This window comes from Galendromus occidentalis, unplaced genomic scaffold (genome assembly GCF_000255335.2).
Source record: "Galendromus occidentalis unplaced genomic scaffold, Mocc_1.1 scf7180000076500, whole genome shotgun sequence".
NCBI classification, from domain to species: domain Eukaryota; kingdom Metazoa; phylum Arthropoda; class Arachnida; order Mesostigmata; family Phytoseiidae; genus Galendromus; species Galendromus occidentalis.
The window spans coordinates 684,771-708,691 of NW_003804489.1; the positions used below are offsets into that span (position 1 = coordinate 684,771).

General features: G+C 51.7%; 1 protein-coding gene across 1 annotated transcript in view; it reads right to left on the reverse strand.

Moving 5' to 3' along the window:
- Positions 1-8,564: 8,564 nt before the first annotated feature.
- LOC100902255 (gamma-aminobutyric acid receptor subunit beta) overlaps positions 8,565-23,921 on the reverse strand; it is a 28,532-nt gene continuing 13,175 nt past the window's right edge. Inside the window, 10 exon segments of the mRNA XM_029113269.1 lie at positions 8,565-8,767; positions 8,849-8,927; positions 9,913-10,050; positions 10,231-10,293; positions 10,564-10,853; positions 11,627-11,771; positions 12,800-13,041; positions 13,948-14,030; positions 14,885-15,111; positions 17,960-18,027. Coding sequence (XP_028969102.1) covers positions 8,565-8,767; positions 8,849-8,927; positions 9,913-10,050; positions 10,231-10,293; positions 10,564-10,853; positions 11,627-11,771; positions 12,800-13,041; positions 13,948-14,030; positions 14,885-15,111; positions 17,960-18,027 — 1,538 coding nt within the window.

The following is a 23,921-nucleotide window of genomic DNA, read 5'->3' on the forward strand; positions in this document are numbered from 1 at the left end:
CCCTCGAGCGCCACTCGTTACCCCAAGCTCTGCTAGTCCCATCGGCGCGCCGCAGAACCACCGGGAATTCTACAGCTCGGTCCCCCGCCCCTGGGGCTCTGGTGCCGGAGTTTCCGTGAGAGACGTGAGCGTCGTTGGTTGGAGTTGATTGAGCTTGAGTCTCCGGAGGAAGAACCTTATGGCCGATCGACAACACTGATCTGGGAACCATGATCTCGGGAGGGATTGTCGGAACGAAAACTCCGTGTCTAGCCGAGCAGAGCGCAATGACCGCCTATCAAGAAGTCGACTGACCTGGCTCAGAAAGCTGTGCTCACTTCTCTTGAGACTGCGACCGGTGTCCCTCTCGAGGCGACGATTCGTGACAGCTCGCCTCTGGCTCAAAACGCCTCTTCCGTTGCGTTATGCCCGAATGAGGACTTGACCTCGCTCGCGAACGCTCCGATGTACTCTTGATGCTCTAGTCGAATGATATATCTGTATTTCCGAGGAAGATACCGGTGTGAACAGAGAAGCTCTGATGTTTAATACGCTCTCGCGACACGCTTCAATGACTTCGGCCGGCCTCGACCCGCTGGAACGTTATCAATCGAGCCCACAGCGCGACGTTTCCTCCCTCCTGTAAAGGAGCTCGAATGATGCGGTCCAGAGGATCAGGACAGGCAGACTGCGATGTGTCCCGCGGCCACCACTCAAATCGCTCCCTTAGAACACACTGTCTTCGATCACCTCACCGGAAGTGCACTCCGAGGAAGAATGCGTCAATATCGACGCGCGACGCTGACGGACCACCAGTAAGCGTCGCGTCGGTCGCGAACGGTCGGCTCGACGCCTCACATCCTTCCCGTTAGGCCCTCGAAAATCTTTTATTCCCCTCCAGGAATCCAACGAACACGATTCCCCGGCCTTCAGTGGCCTGCCGGAGTATGCATGGACTGATTCGTCGATACGATCGCGTTCCCACATATTATATTGGAGTTAGCTATCTGATGAGTAAGCCGAAGCGCATCCGCGGTGCTGTCGGCGCGTGGCTCGCATCCATTCATCAAGAATGGCGGGCATTGAGAAAAGTCACGCAACGCACGCGTCAGCCATGCAGCTAGCTCGCGGCACAAATATACGAAGAGGGATGCGCTACGTGAAATTGTATGTTTTCGGAACAAATGACCATTCCTCATAGAGTTCTTGCCCTGCGCCCGGATAAGCACGGCGTCGAGCTCACGGTCGCATTAGGCTCTAGGCGATTGCGGTCTCGGGTCCTCACGGAGCGCTCACATGTTTGGCCTGTCAGTAGTTGGTGACTGGTCATGATCAATACGATACCTGGAGGACCTGCTTCGGAGCTCGGTGAGACTCGTTATCGGAGCACACTTTTCTTTTCCTAAGCTGTTTCGGCTGACCCGCCGTCGACTGCTTAATCCAGCGAGTGAATCTACCGCGCGGAAGCTTCGCTCCCCCGGGGATTAAGCTGATCTCGCCCATTACCCTACTATTCCCTCTATCAGTTTTCCTCGCTGTCCAGTCTCGGCTTTTCTGTCGGATCCGTCCACCAACTCGCTCACTAGTTGAGTCAGTCGCTCGGATGTACGACGGATTCACGAGTTTTCGGATGATCGTCGAGGGAAACCCGAAGCGACCCGAGAGTCGTTGAACGAACACTGATCTCACCGTGGCTTCTGCTACCGACAGCGGTCTCTGATCCCTGCATTCAAACTCCACAGAATTCACCCCAAAAATCGTCTTGCGCCCTGATTTATCTCGATGATTAAATATCACCGGAGCTCATGAAAAGTGCGCGAGTCATGCTTCGCGGCAGCAGGCAAAAAATCCCGCCTGTTTAATCACTGATTCTTTGAAGAGATCGGACGGAGCTCACGTCCCTACATTATCCCCCGAAGATCTAAACTAGAACTCGCATCGTTGTGATTAGGGTCTGAATCCGCTTGCTGGTTTGGCTCGGAACGCTCTGCGGCTTATTCTATAAATATCATACGTCCTGGTTTATCTCTTCGAGCCCTATGCAAACAATACAAGCGCGCCGCATTCCGCAGCATCTCGCGGCATGAGCTGGAACGTCACGAGGTCCGTCGGGGTGACTTTTCCACGGTGACTACGGCCGGAAGGATCTGATTTTTCACGGGTTCTCTGCTCTTGCCCCGATTCCCGTCCGTACGCCCCTGTCAGTGAGTGGAGGCTGTTCGTTTACGGGACGTGACAGAGACCTATCCGGAGTAATCGGGTTACTTCTCTCCGAGCGCGAAGTTATCGATCTTCAGGCCTGGCGGGGAGATGTCTATTTACCCAAACTCAGGCACCTAAATTGAAAATCCCTGCGCAATCCCCAAGGGAGTGGCAATTATTTCGGCTAGTTCGAACAGCTTCCAGGCGCGATTCGTTTAAGGGAACGATACCGCGCCCGCAGAGTCATGGGACCGCGAAGGATTCCCGGGGCCACGCTCGTCGCCGGTGCTCGAATTCCTGGATGGGAGTTGGGATTTAAGTTCTCCGGCGTGTATACGGACGCGTATCGTGCGGTATGATAGAGGTCACCTCCAGATGAATTAACGGGTGGATGGGCGGATGGGCACGGGGGCAATGCGCCGAAAACGGGGACGACAGCTATGGAGTACACAAAGCTCTCCGAGGGCGGGATGACGACATTACAGAGTTGATGAGACACACTTAATTCGACACGCATCGAAGCTCGCTGCCGCTACGAACTCTCTATGACTGCCCAGCGGTCGGAACACGGAAAATAGCATCAAACTCGCCGTAACTGAAACAAAGGATGTCCTCGTACCTGACGAATTCGTGGACATTACCAGTCGCACGGTAGAGTGACGCCGACGCCGATTTTCTGACTCGGAAAATTCAGAGGAGTCTGGACCCCGGCATTCCGAACGAGCCAGCAACTCTTGAGGTGCCGGACCAGATGAGGAGACGAGGTTCGGCTCCGAAGTTATGAAGATAATTTCATGGAACGATTTGGACTTCAAGCATACGGCTTTAAATCCCCTCACGTGCAGGCAGCTGTTACGATCCGTCCCGCACTTCTCTTCGGCGCGGACTTCCACGCCCTGGTATCGCTCATGAAGCTCGCTGAGTTTCATCACTGTACAACACACAATTCCGTGTAACCCTCACCTCCGCCCTCATTGTCTTCAGTCTGATGTCAGCGGAGCTCGCTGTAGCACTGTGCTACTTCAATTAACTAATAAGGCTCTACGTTCAAGGTCACGGACGGGGAAAGGCCCCTTGTGGAGGGGATTCAGGCCCAGGAGTCGGCGCTTCAACACCACACGTCCTCGAGAGGGCCTAATTCGGAGACGCGACGACCGCAACTCTCCCCCCGTGTCGCCATCGTAGCTTCAAGCTTCGCAGGTGATGATTATGAGTGGGTTGACAGACGGCACAAGTCTACCACGACGCCGACGTCCATTGAACATTGAACACAAAGCACCCGTCCGGGCTGCTATGTCGAAGTTACGCAACGCTATCGTTCTGGAAGTACATTCACCGTTTCGTGTTCGAATCCGGCTCCATGCGGAATGCCCCCTGATTCCTCGCATAACACACCCCTATTGTTTCACGAACTAATGCCGGTGAGCCGGAAATCGAATCGCATCATCGTAGACCTTCATGGCTTACAGCAGGCACTTCATCGGGGCTCCGAATGAGTAGGCACGGGGGAATTTCGAGAACATTCATCTGCGCAAACGGGAGCTTTGTTCCTCTGGATTCTCCCGAGATCAAACGAGTATCTTGCTCGGAGAGGTAATGTCACGCGAGGCGGCGATGGACATTCTCGCACCGTGAATCAACTTCGTTACAGTAACGAGCATGTATCTGAAATCAGAGTCGCTGCGAAGCTCCGCTCAAAGGCACAAGTCGTCAAGTCACCGGTGCCGCGGACGGCTGACCCATCCACGGCAGGACGTATAGCTTGGGGCAAGCCTCAGCGTTGCGGACGTATCGTCGCAATGCGTAAGGTCTGGGGTGCGCGGAGGAACGGCGGAATCGGTCGGGGAGGTTGCGGTAGCAATGGGAAGATTTTTCAAGATCCATGTTTCTTCTCGGATCCAGGCGCCCGGTTCCTCCGGTCGTCCGGACGCTCGCCCGACTTCCTCGGTCGCTCGTCGTTTGCAAACAAGCGAGTGAGCAGGTGAATCGGAAAAGGCACACGTCTCACGAGGCCGTTGGGTTCGAAGCCGCCTCACGCACAAAGGGGCACATACGCTCAACCTCCGACTTTAACTTATTGGTAGCATCGAGGGAGTTGCTTGAAACAAAGAAAGAAAGGAACACTGTTTGTGCCGGTAGCCTCGCCGCCTCCTATTCTTGTTTCCTTCCTTGTCGATTCCCAAACTACTATTTCGTCTCACCGCTGCGTCACTGCGACTTCATCGACTTTCCGCGTCTTCTCAGATTAAGGTAGGACTTCTCTCCCCGGTTGTTGGACAGACTGGAGTAACCTTTTTGAAGGAGTTGGAGCCCTGCCTATGTGAGAGCGCATGTGCCTGGCTATGAAACCGAAAAAAAATTCCGCGATCGAGTGACTTTTCTCCACGAGCACTCTTCATGCCCCTCGATCTGAAATCCACCGAGGAAGCCTGGAACATTTCCAAATTAAGTTGAGGGCTCGCTGGTTGAGCGCGGGAAATCCTGAACAGTACTCGACCTGTGCTCACCGATTAGTACACTTCCACAGCCCGCTCATCCGGCGGATATTCTCTCTGGTACTCCTCATAGAATCCGCATGGCCACGATTGGTTTCCGGTGTTCTAAATTAAAGAGGATAGCTCGATGACATTGTCTAAGAAGTTTTATTCGTTTGACCAACAGTGTGTCCATCCATATACGCGTATGGAGAATGGCTCTCTTGCTATTCCTTGGAAAAGTCTCAGATCGTGATATCAATGCTCCTTGCTTCATCAAAATTCCGATCAGCAATATTCGAATATAATTATATTTGTCGACGCTTGATTACAATGGTCATTAATGAGGGGGAGACAATCGCAATAATAATCATAATAATTTCAATGATGAGGATGGTCATCACTCTCGCTAATGAGATCGCGATAATCGTTCTAATCTGCTGCTCTGTCCGTTCGTGGTTATGATATTCGGGAATTTTTTGCATCGAGGAGCCGATCGCATCCCCACCCCGAGAGATTACTGATCGTAGCTGAAATATCTTCAAGGCCCAACCCCCCCCCCCCAACTTAGAAGATACTGAAGAACCAGGATTGTCTTTATCAAAATTTCTCGCTGCTTCCCACGGCACATATGTATATCATGTTACCGCAGTCGAGCGCTAGATCGATGAGGCTGAGGGGACTGCCCGCTTCCTCGTCCAGCCAGCCGCTTCAACGGCTTCACTCTTCAGAGCCTAGGTCAATTATAAGTTTCGAATCGATGTGTCGGGCTCAAGCTCCACCTCGGCGGGGATACAGAGGAGGGACGGGAGACGACAGAGAAACAGATTAGTCGGATGTAATCCATTCAAACACTCCAGACAGCAGCAGTTCCGCGAGCTTCCTCGGGAGGATCTCGAATAATTTCTAGACATGGCTCCGATAAATCTTTGCAGTCGGTCAGCGAGCCTCTGATTGGTAGGGACCATCAAGGTCTCGAAGGTCCATCGAGTCTCGAGATCCTGACGCTCCGTAGGTCCACGCTGGACTGCTGGTGCCCCTTGAACATTCTCGTGTATCCTGGCTCTGCATTCGAACAGTTTCACATAATAATGAGGATGATTAACTTTTCTCGATGACAATCAAAACAGTGAACAGCGAACAGAAACAGATGGTTGTCATCTAACTGTTATAGTATGAAGTTGTGTCCTTTCGGAGTCTGCTCAGCTTTGTATTCGTTCTGGTTATTGTTCATGACCGCTCTCTCTATCTAGACAACACTGGCGATCGGGCAAAGACATCGCTGAGCCTTTCCGCTCAGCTAAACGATGCTGTTTTCATTCCTCTGCACCCACCACTCATTCATGACTTATGCAGGTAGTCAAGCACGCTCCTATTGATCATATCATAGATTGTGTGCTCCTGGATTTCACAAACTTAATCTGATGTCAAGCATTTCCAACTAACAGTGGAATCCTCAAGTCTAAACGACGGCACGCGAGAATCACTTCAACAATAGCCGATAAGTGTTCGCGAAGAAAGCGGCGTCAATGCTTTCGAGAATCGCTTTTTCCTGTGGCTATTCTCACGTAGAACTTATAACAATAAAATCATGACACGTATTGATTCATGATAAGTCTCCAAAGTATACCCATGAGCTTCAATAGATTATGTTGATGATCATCACACAGATTACGACTATCGAGATGAATAATCGACACGACCATCACTTACACGGAGAAACCGATCTGGTCGAGTGAAGATCAACCCGAGCTGCGCATAAAACGCCTGATGAAGCAATTGTGAGCTATTTTTTTCAACACAGACAACTGGCGCTTACATAAGTGACAGACTCTGCAGGTAATCAGAATAATTATCATCTTCGTGGCCACCATGCCCTGCTCGCGGGAGGATGATCGGCTCTGCACAAGCGCTTAGGGACCATCGTGGACTAACTAAAGGGCATTCGACCTACCTGTTGAACTAGTGTAGAAATAGAGTCGTCGGCGATTCTCTCCAAAAGCCAACGACTGCCTCATTTTGCTAAGTTGTTGAAATCGTCAACATGTTCTGTGGTTGTAGAAATTGTCAACGGCATGATATCAGCAAGTCGATGGTATCAATGATTCGTGTCCGTTCTCACGGTATCGAGTGAGTATCCTGGTCCGTTTCCCTCTGTTCCACTGGAGCTGGATGTGAGTTTCGCTTCGATGGCACCAGAACCCCCTGCTCGGTGAGTTCCGTGCTCCGCCATCGACAAGTCGAGTAGACGTTACCCCCTCTGCTTTGAAGCTTGCTTCCGCCCATGAGTTTCATTCGACCTCGCTCATGGTACGATTACGGTGTGAAAAGGTTCCCGGGCGTTTCCATGTGCTTGAGCTATTCGGGAAACCGCCTCGAAATCAGCCGGTATTCTCAGATGTTTTTGGAGCGTGATTCGTTGATCTGATTCTTCGAGAAATTGCTCATCCTCCACAAAACTGACGCGATCCCAGCGACTAAGAAGAAGTACTGCGACCTCATTTCGTCCGATTCAACTTAGTTTCAGGTACAATAAAGGCGCTCTTTACGCGGTCCTCATTGAAGCGGACTCGTAACGTGTAGTGAAGTCGTGAAATACGTTCACCCTGGCAAGGATCGATTGACCCGCCGCCGTGTCTCGATCGGTCCGGGGACCGCAGTGATTGACGATATAAATCCTCGCCGTCGTCCAATGGAAATAAAAACCCGAAAATAAATTTCTTCCCCTTTGATCACATCAAGTCCCATGGGTTTTCGTCTTGTAATCCGGATCGGCCTCTGTCATGGTTTTCCTCCTTTCCTTACCGAGAAAGACGATGTCAGCGCTCACCGTTCCTCGGAAGCGCAGTCTCATTACTCCCGAAATCAACAAGCAGTCTTATTCCGTTTTGAAGATTCGGATTCCGATATTTCAGGACGTGATTCTCTGGAGAGCTTGACGATCAGGCGGGAGACGACAATTACGGAGAGCAGTGAACGTTTCGGGCAGATCGGACTCGGGAACTTCCACATTACGAAATTTGATCGGAAGTGAAACGCCGATACCGATATAACTGAGCCTTCCTGCTTCCTGGGATTCCCCGGAAGGTCGCCACAAGCTACTCTGAGGAAGTCTAGGTCCCATACCCGGGACGAGGAGAACTCTTTTTTCTTCGAGCGATCTGCCGAAACATTCCATCATCAAGCCAGCAGCCAATGCAGTCGTGCGAATAGTATTTCAAGAGAGATGAGTGTTTTGTGATTGAAATCAGGGATTATCCTGCTTCCATACGGCCCCAAGTTTTTCTTTGTTGCATTAAGGTTGCAGTGAGAATCGGAGTCGAATCCTGTCGTTTCACGGAGACTGAACGGTCGAGGTCGACTTCTAAGCGGATGCGGTTCAGCTTTAGTTGTTCGTCATCGAGGTTTTGCGTTGCATTGCATAGCATCCATTTGGCGTTTCCCGGAGAGCATTCTTCGAAACCCAGACTTCTCTCCTCGGAAGAACAGCGATCCCTGCCCCTCCCTTCTCAATTTTCCCAAATCGTATGCAATCTTTCCGTGTGTTTTCGCGTTGTCCCAATTATATCTCTGGCTCAAACGTGGAAATGTGATACAATGTGGAGATTGTTTTCCTCTTCATCGTGGAAATTGTTCGGGATTTTTGATGGAGCGATTCGTCGATTGAGGTCTCTCAAGAGCCGAGCTCGCGTGAATTTGTGGCGCACGAAGAATGGGTCCGCGTGATTATTTTACAAGATACAACCAGAAGTTCACCGATCGATAGCGATCGACCGGTTGAGAGCAAATTCAGAAAAGGTACACATCAATAAATATACTCTCAGTGATGTGTTCGTTTGGAAATCCGTGTAGCAATCTCTCCAGACAATCGTTCCATGGAGTAACTATTACACTTGACTGCTGGCGGCTTCACCGCCTCGAAAAATCATCGGCCACAAGGTCTTGAGGCAGTACATCGCTAATGTGCAGATAGATTATCCAGTACATGAGATTGAAGCACACAAAACAGACGGGGAACACGACCCGGCTGTACCTGTCGATGTCTGAAGGCGAAACTCCAAACAGTTTGTTTGGATTCTTGCAGAGGGCGGTATCCAAAGATCCGGGCGGCTCTGGATGAAGAAGTTGATGAGAGAACGGTAACGAGGCGCCGAAACTACTCATCGACATTCCCCCTCCGGTCGGAGGTGGACAGTGGCTCACGGAGTTTTCCAATGACGAAGTTGTTTTGTGCATGCCACTCTTGCTGTCGATCATGCGCAGACGCACCTCCTGTGGAACAAAAAAATCTGTGATATAACTTCGCTCTCAAAAAAACACCCCGATCATCGCGAGCACTGCGAGAATTTAATTGCGGAATCTGAGCTGAGGGATTCAACTCCGACCGATAGAGCGGTCTGCTCGTGCATATTCAGCGAGATAATTTCAAGTTGAAGCGCCGAATGTGTCCTCGGCTCGCGTAGTCACTCGGAGACTCTATGAGAATACTGTTCCAGATGGCGGCGGTACCCCCTACAATTTCACCGCGGGCGGATCGACGATTCAGTATGGTGCAGGTGAACGTGAGCGTGAAGTTGGAATCCATTTCGTGAGTGGAACCATATATCAAAGAGGAACACGGCAAGAGATGGAGGGAGACGGACGCAGCGACCTGACCCCGACTGAGCGGGTGACCGGATCGCTTTCCAATCGATCATTAATGTCTGCCTTACGCCCCCTCTGGTTGCTAATCGACCTCTTTCGGCTTTTTTTGTTTCAAGCCGGTCGAGGGACTTCGACCGCATTATCATGCTTTCCCATACGTCTGCTTGGGGATGACGCGAACATCGGTCGGGATTTCTTCCTCTCTTCGACTTCCGAAGCTCTAAAATAGAATAAAAGCATCCGACCGCAGATGAGGAATCGCTCCACTGGGACATCGAAGCTGCGAGAATTCCATTTTGGCCGTCGTTGAGATTTCCGGGAAAAACTCTCCACCCACGCTGCACGTTCGCGGTCGAGACTTTGTCCGCTGACCCCTTCGAGCGCGAATACTTTGGGCTCTGTCCCACAGGGACATGGAAGTTCACGAGAGCTTGATTGTAGCTCTCGACCGGAAGCGGAACTCACCGGAACTCGCGCTCATGTCTCGAAAAGGTCTATCGGCTCAAAGATCGATGACACCGGTTCTATGAGACTGTCTTTTAGCGAATTGTTAGCGCGCATGTCATTGAAGGGAATCTTTCTGAGAGCACATCGAATTTCCACGCCGACTCACCATAGGCATCGTTGGTTGTTGTTGCGGTAGCTGCGGAATCGGTTGAGCTGGGCAACCACAGCTCGTGACACTACCAAAGGTTCCAGCTCCAGCACAGCACGGATCCGCGGGAACTCCTCGACGTCGTTCATGAAGACTCTGTAAATGAAAAAATCATGCCACATGATGTCGACCACTGAGCGCCTAAGAGGACGCCGGATCGAACCCGATCCGGAGAGAAACTCTGGCGGAGACCCCGACGAGTATCCCCCCGGAGATCCGGAGGAGAAAGTTCCCCCGGAGCGGTCGGAAGGTGGAGCCCGCGAAGAAAAGACTCACCACGTAAGTTTGGCCTGAATCTCTGGGTGCTTGTGCCGCCGTGGGGCACACTTGACAAGCGCTCTGAAAGTCCACAAGGCAACAGAAGTGAGATTCACAACACCGACAACAACGGCAGCAAACGGCTATGACCGCTAACAACCACGGCGGCGGAGAGCGGACGGTGGCTTCTTGGACTCGATACTTGTATGAAAAGGCCGCCAGGCAGGAGAGAACACTCCATGAGCTCGAAAGCTGAGCGCACTTCCAACAACAATGTACATCGAAACGTGGCTTGTTTGGTCGTCTGATCAACAAGAGCACCTGGAGCTCTCGTTGCTCTCCCTCACTTACAACGCTTTTGACGAGTTGCGGCGAGACCTCTTGCGAAGGACTGCTCATGCAACTTTTGTCGTAGTGCGGCGTATGAGGAGTGGTGGCTCCCGGCGTATGAACCCTTGAGCCGGGAGTGCCCCCTGGGAATACGGAGCCTCCTTGGAAAGGTCCCAGGTCGAGTAGGCGTTGTTGCTCCGACAACTTGGCCATCTGCTGGCATCGGGTTCGTCTCATTGCGATTCGTTTCCCTAAATACCCTACGGTTGCGTACTCGAGGAGAGACGCAAATACCATCACGAAACACGTGCCTGAAATACGAAGCGAAAATCCGTTACGATCGACCCCAGCGGGCGTGGAGAGATGGATCGGAGCTTTTCCTCGTCCCTTACTGCGCCGCCCGCGTGCGTCCGCCGCGCGGTTTCTGCGCTACCATGTTTACGAGACTATCGAGAGCGTGCTCCGGAGGCCGGCGGAATCTTCGCCCTCTTTTTTAGTGCGCGAATTTTATCGCGTGACTTTCTCTGCACCCCGACGAGCACAGCGGCGGATCAGTGCTGAGCGAGTGACTCTGCTCAGCGGAGAGCCAACCAGCGAGCCAGCCAGCCGACTGGATGAGTCTAACGTACACGGTATTTGTGTCCTCTCCGTAGGGAGTGCTCGGATCGGCTTGTTGAGGTTGCGATGAATGGTTTTACGGTTGAGCAGAGTTTATCTATGCAGCAATGCATGAATTTCTATGGCCGGCCACAAATCACTTCGAGTCATAAGTTACTCCGCTCTCACCGAACAAAACATGAATAGTCTGACACAGACTCACAGCGACCGCTTTATCCACAAACTGCGCAGGCATTCGAGCTACGGAAACTCCTAATGCATTGGTTTGGCGCGGGTGAAACGGAAGGAGTCACGAGGAAGTGAGCTGCATCGCGCGTCAACAGCAAAATCAGCCTCCATGATCGAGCGAGCTCGCCCCCGTACAGAGTCGGGTCGTTGAGCCGAAATTTTTCGGGACCATAATATTTTTTCTTCCAGTTTTCGATCGGAAGCCCGGCGTCCGATTGTTATTCATCACTCGACTCACCAAGATATACATCGATTGATTTCACGTAGGAAATCTTTGGCAGAGCGGCGTTCGTTGACGACATCAGTGTGGTCATTGTCGAAACTGTTGTGACCCCCAGTGCCACTCGCGCTGGGGTGGCGTTACGGTGTAACCAGAACGAGACCTGCAATTAAAGCAGAAGATAGATGAGTCCCTCGAGTAATTATTATTGGCTTCGCTCTAGCCTAGCTTGAGGGATGGGCAGACTGAGCGATTGCGACGGAGGGGGGCGCTTGTATTTTTGTGACTGCACGCGCCGAGGAATCCATCAGAGCTCCGTGATTCTCAGCATCAATCTCTTGAATGACTCCGCTCGCGACAATCTGATCGGCGATCTCAGGATGCAGTCGCTATTTTCTTCTTCCTCGATCCCGACCTCTGTTTTGCTCTACCAAAGGCTTCTAGCGTCGCATCCTCCTTTGAGAGCACATGTTCTGTCATCGTTCGGCTCGCGGCTTGCGAGCGGTTGACGGCGTCGTGTCATCAAAATTGGTGGTGGTTTGAGCCAATATATCAAGGTGTACACAAGGAGTGCGACATGAGAATGACATGATTCCTTAATGCGCTAACGCACAGCTTCTGCTCCTCCGGTTGGTCGGTTTCCCGAGATCCAGCGCGATAGGAGATCGGGAGAATGCCTCGAGGATCTGCCGACGCAGTCTGTTGTTTTCCTCTTTTTTTTCGCGGATAGTTATCTGGAACACCGGAGCGCTCTTCACAGGGTTTCCGTCCTCGCGTTCCGACGCCAAGCGCGGAACACTCATGCATATTCCCCGAGGAACGCGGCGCCCTCGGGAAACTTCAAAGAGACGATCGACGTTTTTGGAGAGGATGGAGTCTGAGATCTGATGTCAAATTCGAAAAAGAAAGGCAGCAAGCCGGCAAGAGCGTCGTGAATATCTTCAGCAGGGGGCCGGTCTCAGAGATCGCAGGTTGACCGTGACTGGAATACTTGTGGGATCATTACGGAATTCGGCGCTCCGACGAGATGGGTGATGACAAGCACGAAGACACCGTCAATGAGGATGACGTACGCAAGCGGGTTTTTAGCTTTCCTCATCAAAGCATGCACGGAGAATTTCTCTCATGAGAGAGACATCTATCACGTGGATAGCTAATAATTGATGGAAAGCGATGAGCGTGGCTACTCACCCACGATATTACGACGATCAGTCCGGCCGGGATGTAGATTTGAATGAGGTAATAGCCCATCGATCTAACGAATCGAATCTCGCAAACTAAACGGGAGTAATTTCCCGTCGAGAGAACTACGGCTTTGGAACGTTGCGAGTGTCCCAAAACTTTGAACTGTGGAAGTTCAACCTCTTTGCTGATTCGTACGGACTTCTCACCCTCTGACCATCGATAACTGATGTCCTTCATCGTGTACCCGACTGAAAAAAAATCTGTGTCAAAAATTATTCCCCTCATTCAGGATCGATGGGCTCAGGTTCTCGCGATCGACGCCGTCGCCAGATTGATCCCATGGGGAACTTCATCCCTCCCGACGGCAATGAGGGGCCACGGAACGAAGGAACGACATCGTTTTGTGCTTCCACGCAGTCTGGTATGGGGTCTACGTAATGCCATGTCGGCGTCGTTCCTCATATTTGGTAGTGCCGTCGTCCTTATCCCGAAACCCTTCCCGTTGGACAGCACATCCTCTCCGACAACCCGACCCTCATACACCGTACCGACGCGACGTCGAAACCGGCACATTCAAAGTTTTCTACGAGACACGGACGGAGGATGCGAGGGGAAGGGGGTCCCTGAGGGGTACGTGGGCGGATGGACGAAGGGATGGGAGGGCGTCGTAACGCGCTGGGTTCATATGGCGAATGGTCATATCAACGAATATCTCCGTAGGGTTTTTCACGTTCTGCTCCGGACGTCCCTGGACGCAATTTTCGCGAAGCTGCGTACGATAGAAATTACCAACAAGTAACGGACCGAATCGGTGGCTTCGCTGGAACGACTTCTGGATACGTACGACTACCAGCCGTGTTCACGTTACGGCGGGGCACCATAAACACTTGTAGATGTGCGTCGTGTCATACGAATGCACGCATCATTCCGCATTTGAAGCTAGACTCGTTGTCCATGAGCGTAAGATGCTAAGGTACATCGGCCAGGGCTAGTTTGTGACGGAACATTTGACAGATATCCGACAGTGTTTCACGCATAAGTTTCCATGCGTGGACTGCCGGGCTCATCGCATCGGATCATTGAATTGTCAGATGATAGGGAACGTGTGCCAGGCCCGGTACCGTACACGAGAGAGTGGAGCCGCATTTACTCACAGGATTCAATTTCAATGGTGCATGATTGTCGGTCCATTGGAAAATAGCGCAGGTCCATAGGACAGCTAGCCGTAACGGTCAGTCTGGAAGGAAACGGGATTTCGTAGAGGTCGGCTTGATCGTGACGAAAAAATGGAACCGAGCGACCGGTTGGACCGACAGGCCAACCCGGAGAGAATAAGAACAAGAAAGCCCTTACGCATACGCAGGCCCGCTGAGTTATGGCCTGTCACAGTAGGAACCCCATAAGATCCGTACGCATACAGAATGTCGTCGTTGACGTTGTCGTACTCGCTCAAATGAACCTCGCTCGCCTCTAGTACGTCTCACTTTCTCACGAACGTCTCATCCACTCTCCATAAATATAGTACGTACATATGTACGTACGTATATGAATATGTGCCTACAGGTATGTGCGAGCGACTCCGCACTGCTTGGCGTGGCTGGGGTTTCATTCGTTCTGGGGTTGCTCTCCGGCTGCTCGGTCGCCTGTCTTCTCCGATTGGTCGGTCGAGTATCTGGCTCTTATCATTATTGGATGATCGAATGAATGAGACTTGTCGCTCGTCCTCCGAGGATAATCGGCAGCTCCGTATCTCGCAACCAGACAACCACGGAATTCGGCCACCAGTAATTGATGCATCCGTCTATCCATCAACGGTTTCATCTATTTGCGAACTTTCCCTCGGAAGTCCTGCCGAGTTCGTTCTCCTACCCATGAACCGTCGAGCGAGCCGCTCGTGGGCCGGAGCCGGCGAGCATCCGATTCACATCGACTTTTGTATCAATTTCAAAGCCCGGATCCGATAACGGTGCGCAGTTCGTTGCTATCTTTATTTATGCTTCCTAGGAAAATCGCGACGGCATCAAAGGCGTTTCAGGGAAATGCTGATCCCTCCGCGCCGGAAGCATCCCTGAGAAAAACGAATATACGAACCTAATGCTACGAAGCACGTCTCCGTTGTGTGAGATGCGTAAAAACGTGTTTGGGGTTGTGGCCGTGTGGAAGTAGGCGCTCTTTTCATTGGCGAAGAAGGTGTCGGGAACCCAGATCTTCTCCGCCACTTCAGCGCCCACAGTCATAGATTCGAGGTCGGGGAGTTTGGCGAACGACAATCGCTCGTCTCGCCACCTTTGGCGGAAGTAGAAATCTGAGGTGAAGTCCTGAAAAATTCAAAATCTCCTCCGTTAGTTTTCTTGGCGCTGATCCCCAACGAGGATATTATAGCCCCATCCCAATCCCCAGCGACTACGCATTTGATTCTTCATCAGCTCATAGTCATTGATCAGCCATCATGATCGGCTCGTCGAACGACTGTCGCGACGCGCTCCGTCCTCTTGAGGATATGATCGTGAATGAAAAAATGTGAAAGAAGATGTGCCGAAGAGCTCATGACAGCGTCCTGATCAAAATCGCGGTGGCCCTGAGGAAACCTTTGGAGCAAACGTCAGTGATTTGGGGGATGGTGATTCTATTTTCTTGAAGTTTGATTCATTGAGAGGAGGATCTCGATACGAGAATCGCTCACTTCCAATCAAAATGGTGAACACGGTGGAGCGCCATCCAGCACTAGCAGACAGGATTCCGTATGACAAGCGTAATTCGATTCCCGCACATCTTTGCCGTGACGATGTCACCATTGATCACAATAGCTCACACTTATCCCCGATGACATCCGCCGCTTACCGCTAGGAAGTCTTCCGAAGCATCACCATCGAATTCATGCCATTGAGTTGGTCGTTCGAAATTACTGGCATAAATCCCGGAGGAGGGTAATTCATGAACCATTCCGAGAGCTGTCTTTGAATCGATGTCTCCGGTTATTTTTCAGTTGCATAAGGACACCGAAGGGTATCCGGGCAGTGAGCACGTCCCTCCCTCATTAAGTCGATGGGCGTTCCACTTCGTGAACTTCTACGTGTTACTGAGTATGGCGAGGGACCGCTTCCTCACTATGAATTTCACATCGTTAGTCGTGTCTCCTTCTCGTGGGAAGAGACTGCGCGTCTCCGCAGCGAGTTTCCGTCCCGGCCTAGACCGACTCGAGCTCATCCGATATCTGGATGTGTCCTCCTCGCTCGACGATACTCTGTCGACGATGCCCGGATCAACACAAGCAATGAAATCACGCAAAGAGCCTCTTCGGAACTAGTTTCTCTCACTCATCCGTTTCTGGCGACCCGATCAGCATAAGCGGCGAAGAAGGCATCATGTACCAGAAAGTACGACAATGAGCTTACTCATTTGCTTGAGAATGGCCCGGATGACTAAAATGATGATGAAACTTCCAAGGATGACGGCGCCCAGCCGCGTTCTCCCTTCCCTCAGCTTCAAACGTCCGTACCCGCCCTGCTGGAGAAGGCTCAGAGACGAACACGGCAGGGCAGCTGCCAGAGCACGAATACGCTCGGAGCTTCATCGAGCGGACTCGAATCTTCATTCCTGTCTTCTGAGTGTCAGCTGTCCCGTTTTGCAACTATCGAATGACGGGGTGAAGATCTCAAACCGCCGGTGATAGACAAAGAGTAATTGAGGGGGCAAGAAGAGTTTACGTGGGCATTCCACCGGTGGTTGCTCGCTCTTCCGTTCCCGAGGGTATATTTTGGAGCCTCAAATTACGTCTTTTGGCGGTCGGTCGACTGACGGTTATAAAGACGTATAAAAGCGTCACTTGATACCTCGTGTTGAGTGGCTTTGAGCGGCGTTCGCTCGCCCGTCTGTCGGCATGAAAGAGTCGTCTCCTTAAATGACGCTCTCCACGCAAGAAACGTCGCGGAATCCCTATATGGAAACAGCCTATTGTTGAAGGCGGATGCTGCGCGATTCGCGGAGAATGTCTCCGCACGGACAAAGAGCCATGGATGGAGAGGCAAAACGGTGTCAAAGAAATATTCCCAAGTCCGGAGAACTTTCAGCAAGGGAGTGCGATCTCTATCAATTCATGAAGCCACGCTCCAAGGGAAGGCTGAACAACAATTTAAGGAGTCGAGCGTAGTTTGACGACTCAGCGAACTTAATCTGCTCCCGCCACCTGATGCAATCGGAAGCCCAACTTCGTCTTCAGGCCAGCGAGTCAGCTGTCGGGCCGAACTCAAGTGGTCGAACAGAGCCAACAGACAAAAGTTCTAATGGTCCGCCTCCTTCTGTTGTCTGATTGAACAAACATTCTGAGCGAGAGGAAGGTCGCGAGACAGAGGAGTGTCCTTCTTGTTTACTAGAGGAATGCCCACCGGTCGCGATCGGACTTACTCGTAGGCAACGCTGCACGTCCCTTATCGCAGTCGAATCTGAAGGAGCCCCTTGTGCGCTAAATATCGAGCAAGCGGCCCGACTCCGCGCCTCAATTCGACATTGCGAGCTCATGATGATCCGAATTGCGTCGAGATGGGGCAGAACTCATGGGACGCTTGCGTCCCGATCGGAGTCCAATCAAAGGCCCTCATCACTGAATGAGTCATCGAGTCGAACTTCCGTCGGTCGGGTCATTGCGCTTTGGCCTGTCGGAAAGTAGACAGGCCGGCATTCGGATTGGTCAGGGTATTCATTTCCGTTTGAAACCCCACATGATGAATCCTACTTTCGTTGCCGCCAGCTCGGTCTAAGTCGAAAATTAGAGGCGAACTTCTGATCGTGAACATAGGCTCGAGTGCTCGAACCTGGTCGCCTACTCCCCATGTTGTTCGCATAGGGCGACTCGCGCTCGAGAAGGGCATTGATATCGAGGAACAACGATTCAAGATGACACGAACTAAATGCATGTCCGTCGCACGCTGGATCGAGCGAAAAAAACGTGAAGTGAGCTCAGAAAACGTAAAGTGAGCTCGAGTATCGCTCCGAGTCCGGCATCGGTTTCGAATAATATCGTCCGATATCCAGCCTGTATTCACATTCATCCGTTGGTCATGCATCGCTTTCATCCGGACCGCTACGGCGCTATTGATCCACTGTGAAATTGTCGTCACGCTGAAACAAATCGGTGAGACGATTCCTGCCAGAGAAGTCACTACTCACCATTTGGACTTCGGAAACGGTGCTAATACTGATTATCTGCATGGTAACTCCCACATCCACAGGAAGCCCTGGAAGCGTACAGAAGTCGATCAGGTTTTGATGATATGTTGCGGGTATCGATATACCTACAGCGAGGCATTCATCGACAATGACGAAGACTGACTGTATCGATTCAGTGAGTACGTAACCGGTTGGATCGGGATATAAACATATGGGTTAGCATGGAATTCGTAGGGTCGATCAAATTCAAACAGAGGCAGGAACTTCATCGGCGATCGAAGTTGAGTGTCATCTCCCAAGAGGCGCTCGTCGAAGAGACCTCGGGAGATCGTTCGAGGCCTACACGCGAGAAGTTCTCGGTGTTCGCAAATCAACTCAGCCTCGTCCGCCGTTATATCGGTGCGGTTCCTAGGAGTGACGCAGAAAGAAATCACGGAGCGAGAGCGGCCTTTCACGACGACGAATCACGAAAAGGACCCACGTCTCACCCCCTCGACGCGCCGTATTCGGGGATCTGACCGGAAGAGATTTTGGCAGAGCCTACCCACCTCGATGACGAGCACGGTTTCCCCACTCGATTCGCCCTTCCCTCGTCCATGCGAAAGAATTGAGAGATACAGGCACAACGAGACTGCCCAAATATGAGACACTCTCTACAATCAGTGTAATGACTTAAATCTCTTGTGATAAGCGTCAGGAGTTCAACCGTGGGTCTGATTGAGTATCGTTGCGAACTTTTTTCCACCGATGGCAACCCTGCTGTCCCATGCTGGGGCGTTGTGAATGTGTTTATGACGAGCAGAGCAGTCGACTTCGATGGTGCTGATCCGACCCAAGAGCTGTCAGAAACCGTCGGACCATGAACTTGCAGCCCGGCGCAAATAATCCGGCAAGGGGGGATCAGGTTAGAGCTCAATCGAGCTGTTTGGTTTTCCAAATCTCCGATCGGGGACACGACTGGAGATCAACGAAGAAAAATCGGAGAACAGCAGCTCAGCCGGTGTACACGAAGAAAACGAGTGAGCAGGAGTCAAGCTGGAACTCTCTGAGTTCCATCGAGCCACAATCGGGTATCGGTTCTGCTCCGATAATTATCGGCTTGCCGTGAGGAACAAATACGCGATCATGGCGTTCGCAGCGGTCAAGCAGCCTGCCTTAACGGCTCACTGCCTTGCTAGCGAGCGTGCGGGGGAACAAACGTTCCGGAACGCGATCTGAAGAAAATACCAGGACAGCCCTCCTCATTCTCTGCTACGCAACGATTAAGGAATCAGCAGTGATTTCTCTTTCCGCGGTCACCTGACCTCGGGAGTCAGCCGAATATCCAGATCCATTCGCGAAACTATCATCATCGGCGAGCGGTCCGAGTGGTAATCGATACGTGGTCCGCGAGAAAACTTGTACTTTGCCTATGGCTCCGCGGCCTCTCTCCCAATGCCGAAGTTTATTCCCCGGTCGACTGCTCCCTGTGTTTATGTTCATCGAGCCCCTTGGCCTCTCTCTCTCTCGCTCTACATCACCTTATCGCATGGCTAATGTTCATCATCCCGTTCTCAGCTGGGCCGTGCTGGGGATCGCACGTCTTGTCCTCTGGCGTACCACCGAGTGACCGACCCGATTAGACAGCTCTCATTCCTCTATACTTCAGCTGTTCCCTGGCTTTATGGCTTGTCCGGACCGGGGTCGGGGGATCGCTATATGCTGATAGAAGAGGAGAGCCGAACATCGAGGAGCTCATTCGAAGCTATGCACGGGGGGAATTACGGAGGCCGATCGGGCAGGATTGGTGAGCTCAAGTATTCGCTGGTTGGCATGTTCCTTGTAACTGACTACCTGAGTAGAGCGCTGACAGCTTCCGACCTCTCATGCTCACGAGGGCCCCGCGGTGGGCCCTGAGAGCGCCGGAATAAATTTTATATGAAGGGTGTGTCTATTTCTGCCTTTCCCTGCTCGACTGAGGTGCCTTTCGTAATATCAACGCGCCGTTTCTCTGGTCGACGACGAGCGAGTGCACGTGCGCTTCACCTTCAATTCGAGCGTACACCGCCTCGAGTCGTCATCGTATCGATACGTCGACGGCGGCGTCGTCCACACTGTCATCGAAATCGACGCTACTGCAGCCGCCGCCGCCGCCGCCGCCGTCATCATCAGTCCGTCGTCGGTCGGTGGTCGTTATGACCCACGACATTCGGTCTCTTCGATACAGCGATCGACCGCTGCGGGCCGTATTCGCCGCTACGATTCTCACTCTACAATTCTCGCCCGCATTTCTCTTTTCATTTCCGAACCGTCCTCCTTTTATCAATTTCCCGGCTGTTAGTCCCGGTGGCGCGAGCGCTCCTTCTCCGTCCGTTCGGCGTAACCGCGAGCAATCATTCTTCTGTTCGGCGAGTCGTACTGCGTACAAGGGGTATGTTGATGATGGGCTTTATCGCGACGTTCAATTTTGTCCCAATTCCTCTACGAAACGAGCGAGCGAGCGAGTGTGCGAGTTTTCATGTTCCTTTACGCAGAAAGCCAACGAGGTCCCGGACCAAAACATCAAGAAAGGATCGCTCGAAGTGCGGCCAATCGTTCACTTCTTGAGGGCTGTCGAGCTCGCCAAATGTGTTTTCGATAACCGCGCGTCCCTCCCGCCAACGCCCCTCCGGTATTTATTCGCTGTCCCCTGAGCCTTCTCCTGACTATAAATGTTCTCGACCACTTCCCGTTCAGTCGTTCATTCATTTCTCGTCGATTGCCGTGCGCACATCCGCCAGCGGAGAGCGGGCGGGAAGGTAACCTCGGGGCCAAGAGCGTTCAGTGGCGTTCCTTCTAAATGCTATCTCTATGACCGAGAAACGGCGTTGCGTCGTGATAGAAATATCGTCCCAAGGCCCATCGTCTCGCGCGACGGCGGCCTTGTGAATCTTCGGTGAAGAATTGCGAGGCAACGAAATCGTACCGTCTCGAAGAGCTGGATATTCAGAGCAGTTAGCTGTGAGCCCTTTGTCAGAGGCTGACACCATAAACTCGCTTCCGAGAGGCGACAAGGACATCCTCGAAGGAATGGATTCATTGCAGCTGTATAAACAGAACATGAACGGACGATCGCGGCAACGGGAAGCGGGGAAAGGACAAGGTTCGGAGAAGACAAACGGATTATACACGGCAAAGCAGCTTTCTCCAGGATATGCGTTCTGCAGTCGAGACTGCGGAAAATCTCGGTCAACTTCCTCACCGCTCTCAGATGCGTGCGGCAGATTTGCTTGGATTTCCGGTTTTGAGAGTCGTCAGAACTCTTGACTTGTTCCCTCGCTTCTCCATAGGTAGGAGGTCGAGAGAATGAGGCAGACGAGTAATCAGGAGCATAAAAAGAGCAAACGAGGAGTAGATGAGCAGCTGAAAACGAGCCCGAAGATTCGGGGAGGGGCGCAATTGTATCGACGGCTGTTATCGCCGGGAGCTCCGCTCCAGGGAACAGGCCCGGTGGCTGATGTGGCGGCGCCGCGCCGCCGACGACAACGACGTCAACGAAACTGTAGAAAGGAGTAAAAGGAGGACGGTGCGTAGATTCGCTTATGGCTCAGTGTCCCTCATATTTTTATTGCCTGCCGGCTCCTCCTCCCTTTCTTGTCGCCGGTTCCGTTACCGCTGAAAAGGAACGGATCCAACAACTACGGAACTATCAATATAAGCACAACGAACCGGAGGCGCAAAGGTTTTCTCCGCTGTCGCGATGCGCACCACTGTTGTATCATCATGGTTCATCCGAGAGAACGGAACTGATCGCTTCCCTACCTCAAAATACATCGGAGAGCCATCAAGCCCGATACAGCATTTCCGAAATAATTCTTCTTTCGGCGGGATTCTTCAATTGGAGAACATCATGAATCATGAATCATGACCCGACCCAGGGAGGGGGAATATGTCCCGACTGCGAACTCAGCTCGCAGGGCAGTCAAATGCTTAGCGAACTCCTACCGTGATTCGGGGAGCTATGTTGACGGATGCCGACGTCGGGAGATTATTGGATCAAGAGTAAATAACCTGATGATCACGGCTTCCCAAGGTAGAAATAGGAATCGATGTGCTCACTGATATGCTCGCGAGCGTTCTCTGATGTGAACTCACAGGGGACACACCATCGCGGCATCCGTTCGACTAAGGGCTGGAGCAGCCAGATCCTGACGGAAAATTGTTCGCGGAGATCGCATGGGCTCTGAGCTACTCAAATTCAAAATTGGTCTGTGTATGCATCTACCGCCTATATCCTGCGACGAGGGAAGTCGAAAAGCATGAAAAAAATACCCGGGGTGCCCGAGTCAGGGACTCGGGCGGTTTGTGGGCGTAGAGCTACGTGAACACGGAACACGTAGTTCCGTGAGTTCGAAGATCTGCGAAAGATTTTCGATACTACCCTCCGGTCGACGAAGGGTATCACGAGATTTCCTCTGGCCGTTGTTCAAAAGACGCTTTTTTAGTTCGAGGAAAACGAGATCAAAGAACTCAACTGCGGGAACGGGATTCGGTCGGTAGCAACCTTCGAAGACTTCGGCAAATTTTCTAAACTCAGAAATGTTGACGAATGACATCAAAATCTTCTTATTACTCAACCGACAAACTTCAATCGGATATACGGTCCGATATCAGCCGCGATTCGGACGGCAAGCGGTACGTGACCGAGTGCCACACTTCCTCGTGGAGGGTATAAGGATTGAAGAACATCGCGACTATGCGTATGAAAGGTACATTAGATTCCATGACCATGTCCGCCTAGGAGAAACGCTGCTACATGTCATGTAGCAATGTCAAGGAACAATCATTGCATGTCCGATGGAGGATTTTTCGAGTATCGCGAGGCCGCGCATCCGCATCTAGACGATGATGGGAATGAATTAGTTGAAGACTAATAAAATGAGGTTCTTAATGGAATGTCGAAACCTTAGAATGATCATGATTCGGCATTGTAAGGATGGCTTCCCTTATCCTCCTTTTCGAGACCATCACTGGGCGGCGGCACTCAAAAAAGAGAGCTCTTCATTCTGGAATGATTTGTCCCAACGCGATAGACACACTTTCATTCATTCACAATGCTGCGACAGGACGACAGCACCGTCTAAAAAGTTTATCGTTGGGTGAACCACTCCCTCCCAATCGTCCGCTAAGCCGTACGGCCCGCCGTGGCTAGATTCTCTTAGCACCACGTTGCGTCCTGCCTGATAGGTGATTTCCCGAGGACCACTTCGGTTGAACTGAACTACGACTTCTCGCCCTTGTTGTTACGGGATCTGCTTCGTATCGCTTGTCTGAACACTGTTCGTTTTCTTATGTCGGGATTATGGCTGACGATGTATTAGGCGCAACTCGTTCTTTTTTCTTCAGGAGTCCGGCATCCTTAGCTTGCTAGTCAGAAGGTTCTCCGCCGGTGTCCTTCCACGACCATCGACATCGACCAATGAGGAAAGGAAACGCACGAATGTAGTAGCCAAGGCTAGAATGAACGACGAGAGTCCATTCTCATAAGAGGAGATATGAAATGAAGAACGCGCGCACATCGTTTTCCGCTGTCATTATACAACCTCAACCGGAGGTGTTAGTTGTCTTCAACATCGTCGCAGGGTGGAGAATTGAGGAAAGTTTCAACGATTAATTTAGCAAAAACTGAGGCGAACCTGAAGAAATAGATCCATCTCTAGCGGAGGAGAGATTCTCCGCCAAATATAATTTAAAATCAGAAAGAGGGAATTTCTGGGCCCATAAATCGACATAGCGTTTCCAGAACAGTTGATTAGGACTAATCAAGGTATGCTGAGGGTTTCTTGCCCTCAGTTTTTTCAGCCTCCGAGTCTTCGTTCCGACGTTCTGCGAGAACGAGCCTACTTCTTGGCCTGTATTTTATGAATCAAGATAAGGGGGAAATTGAGTAGCATGGACGGTGCCTCATTCTCAGCCGGACATATTCAGCCATCACCATTTTCAT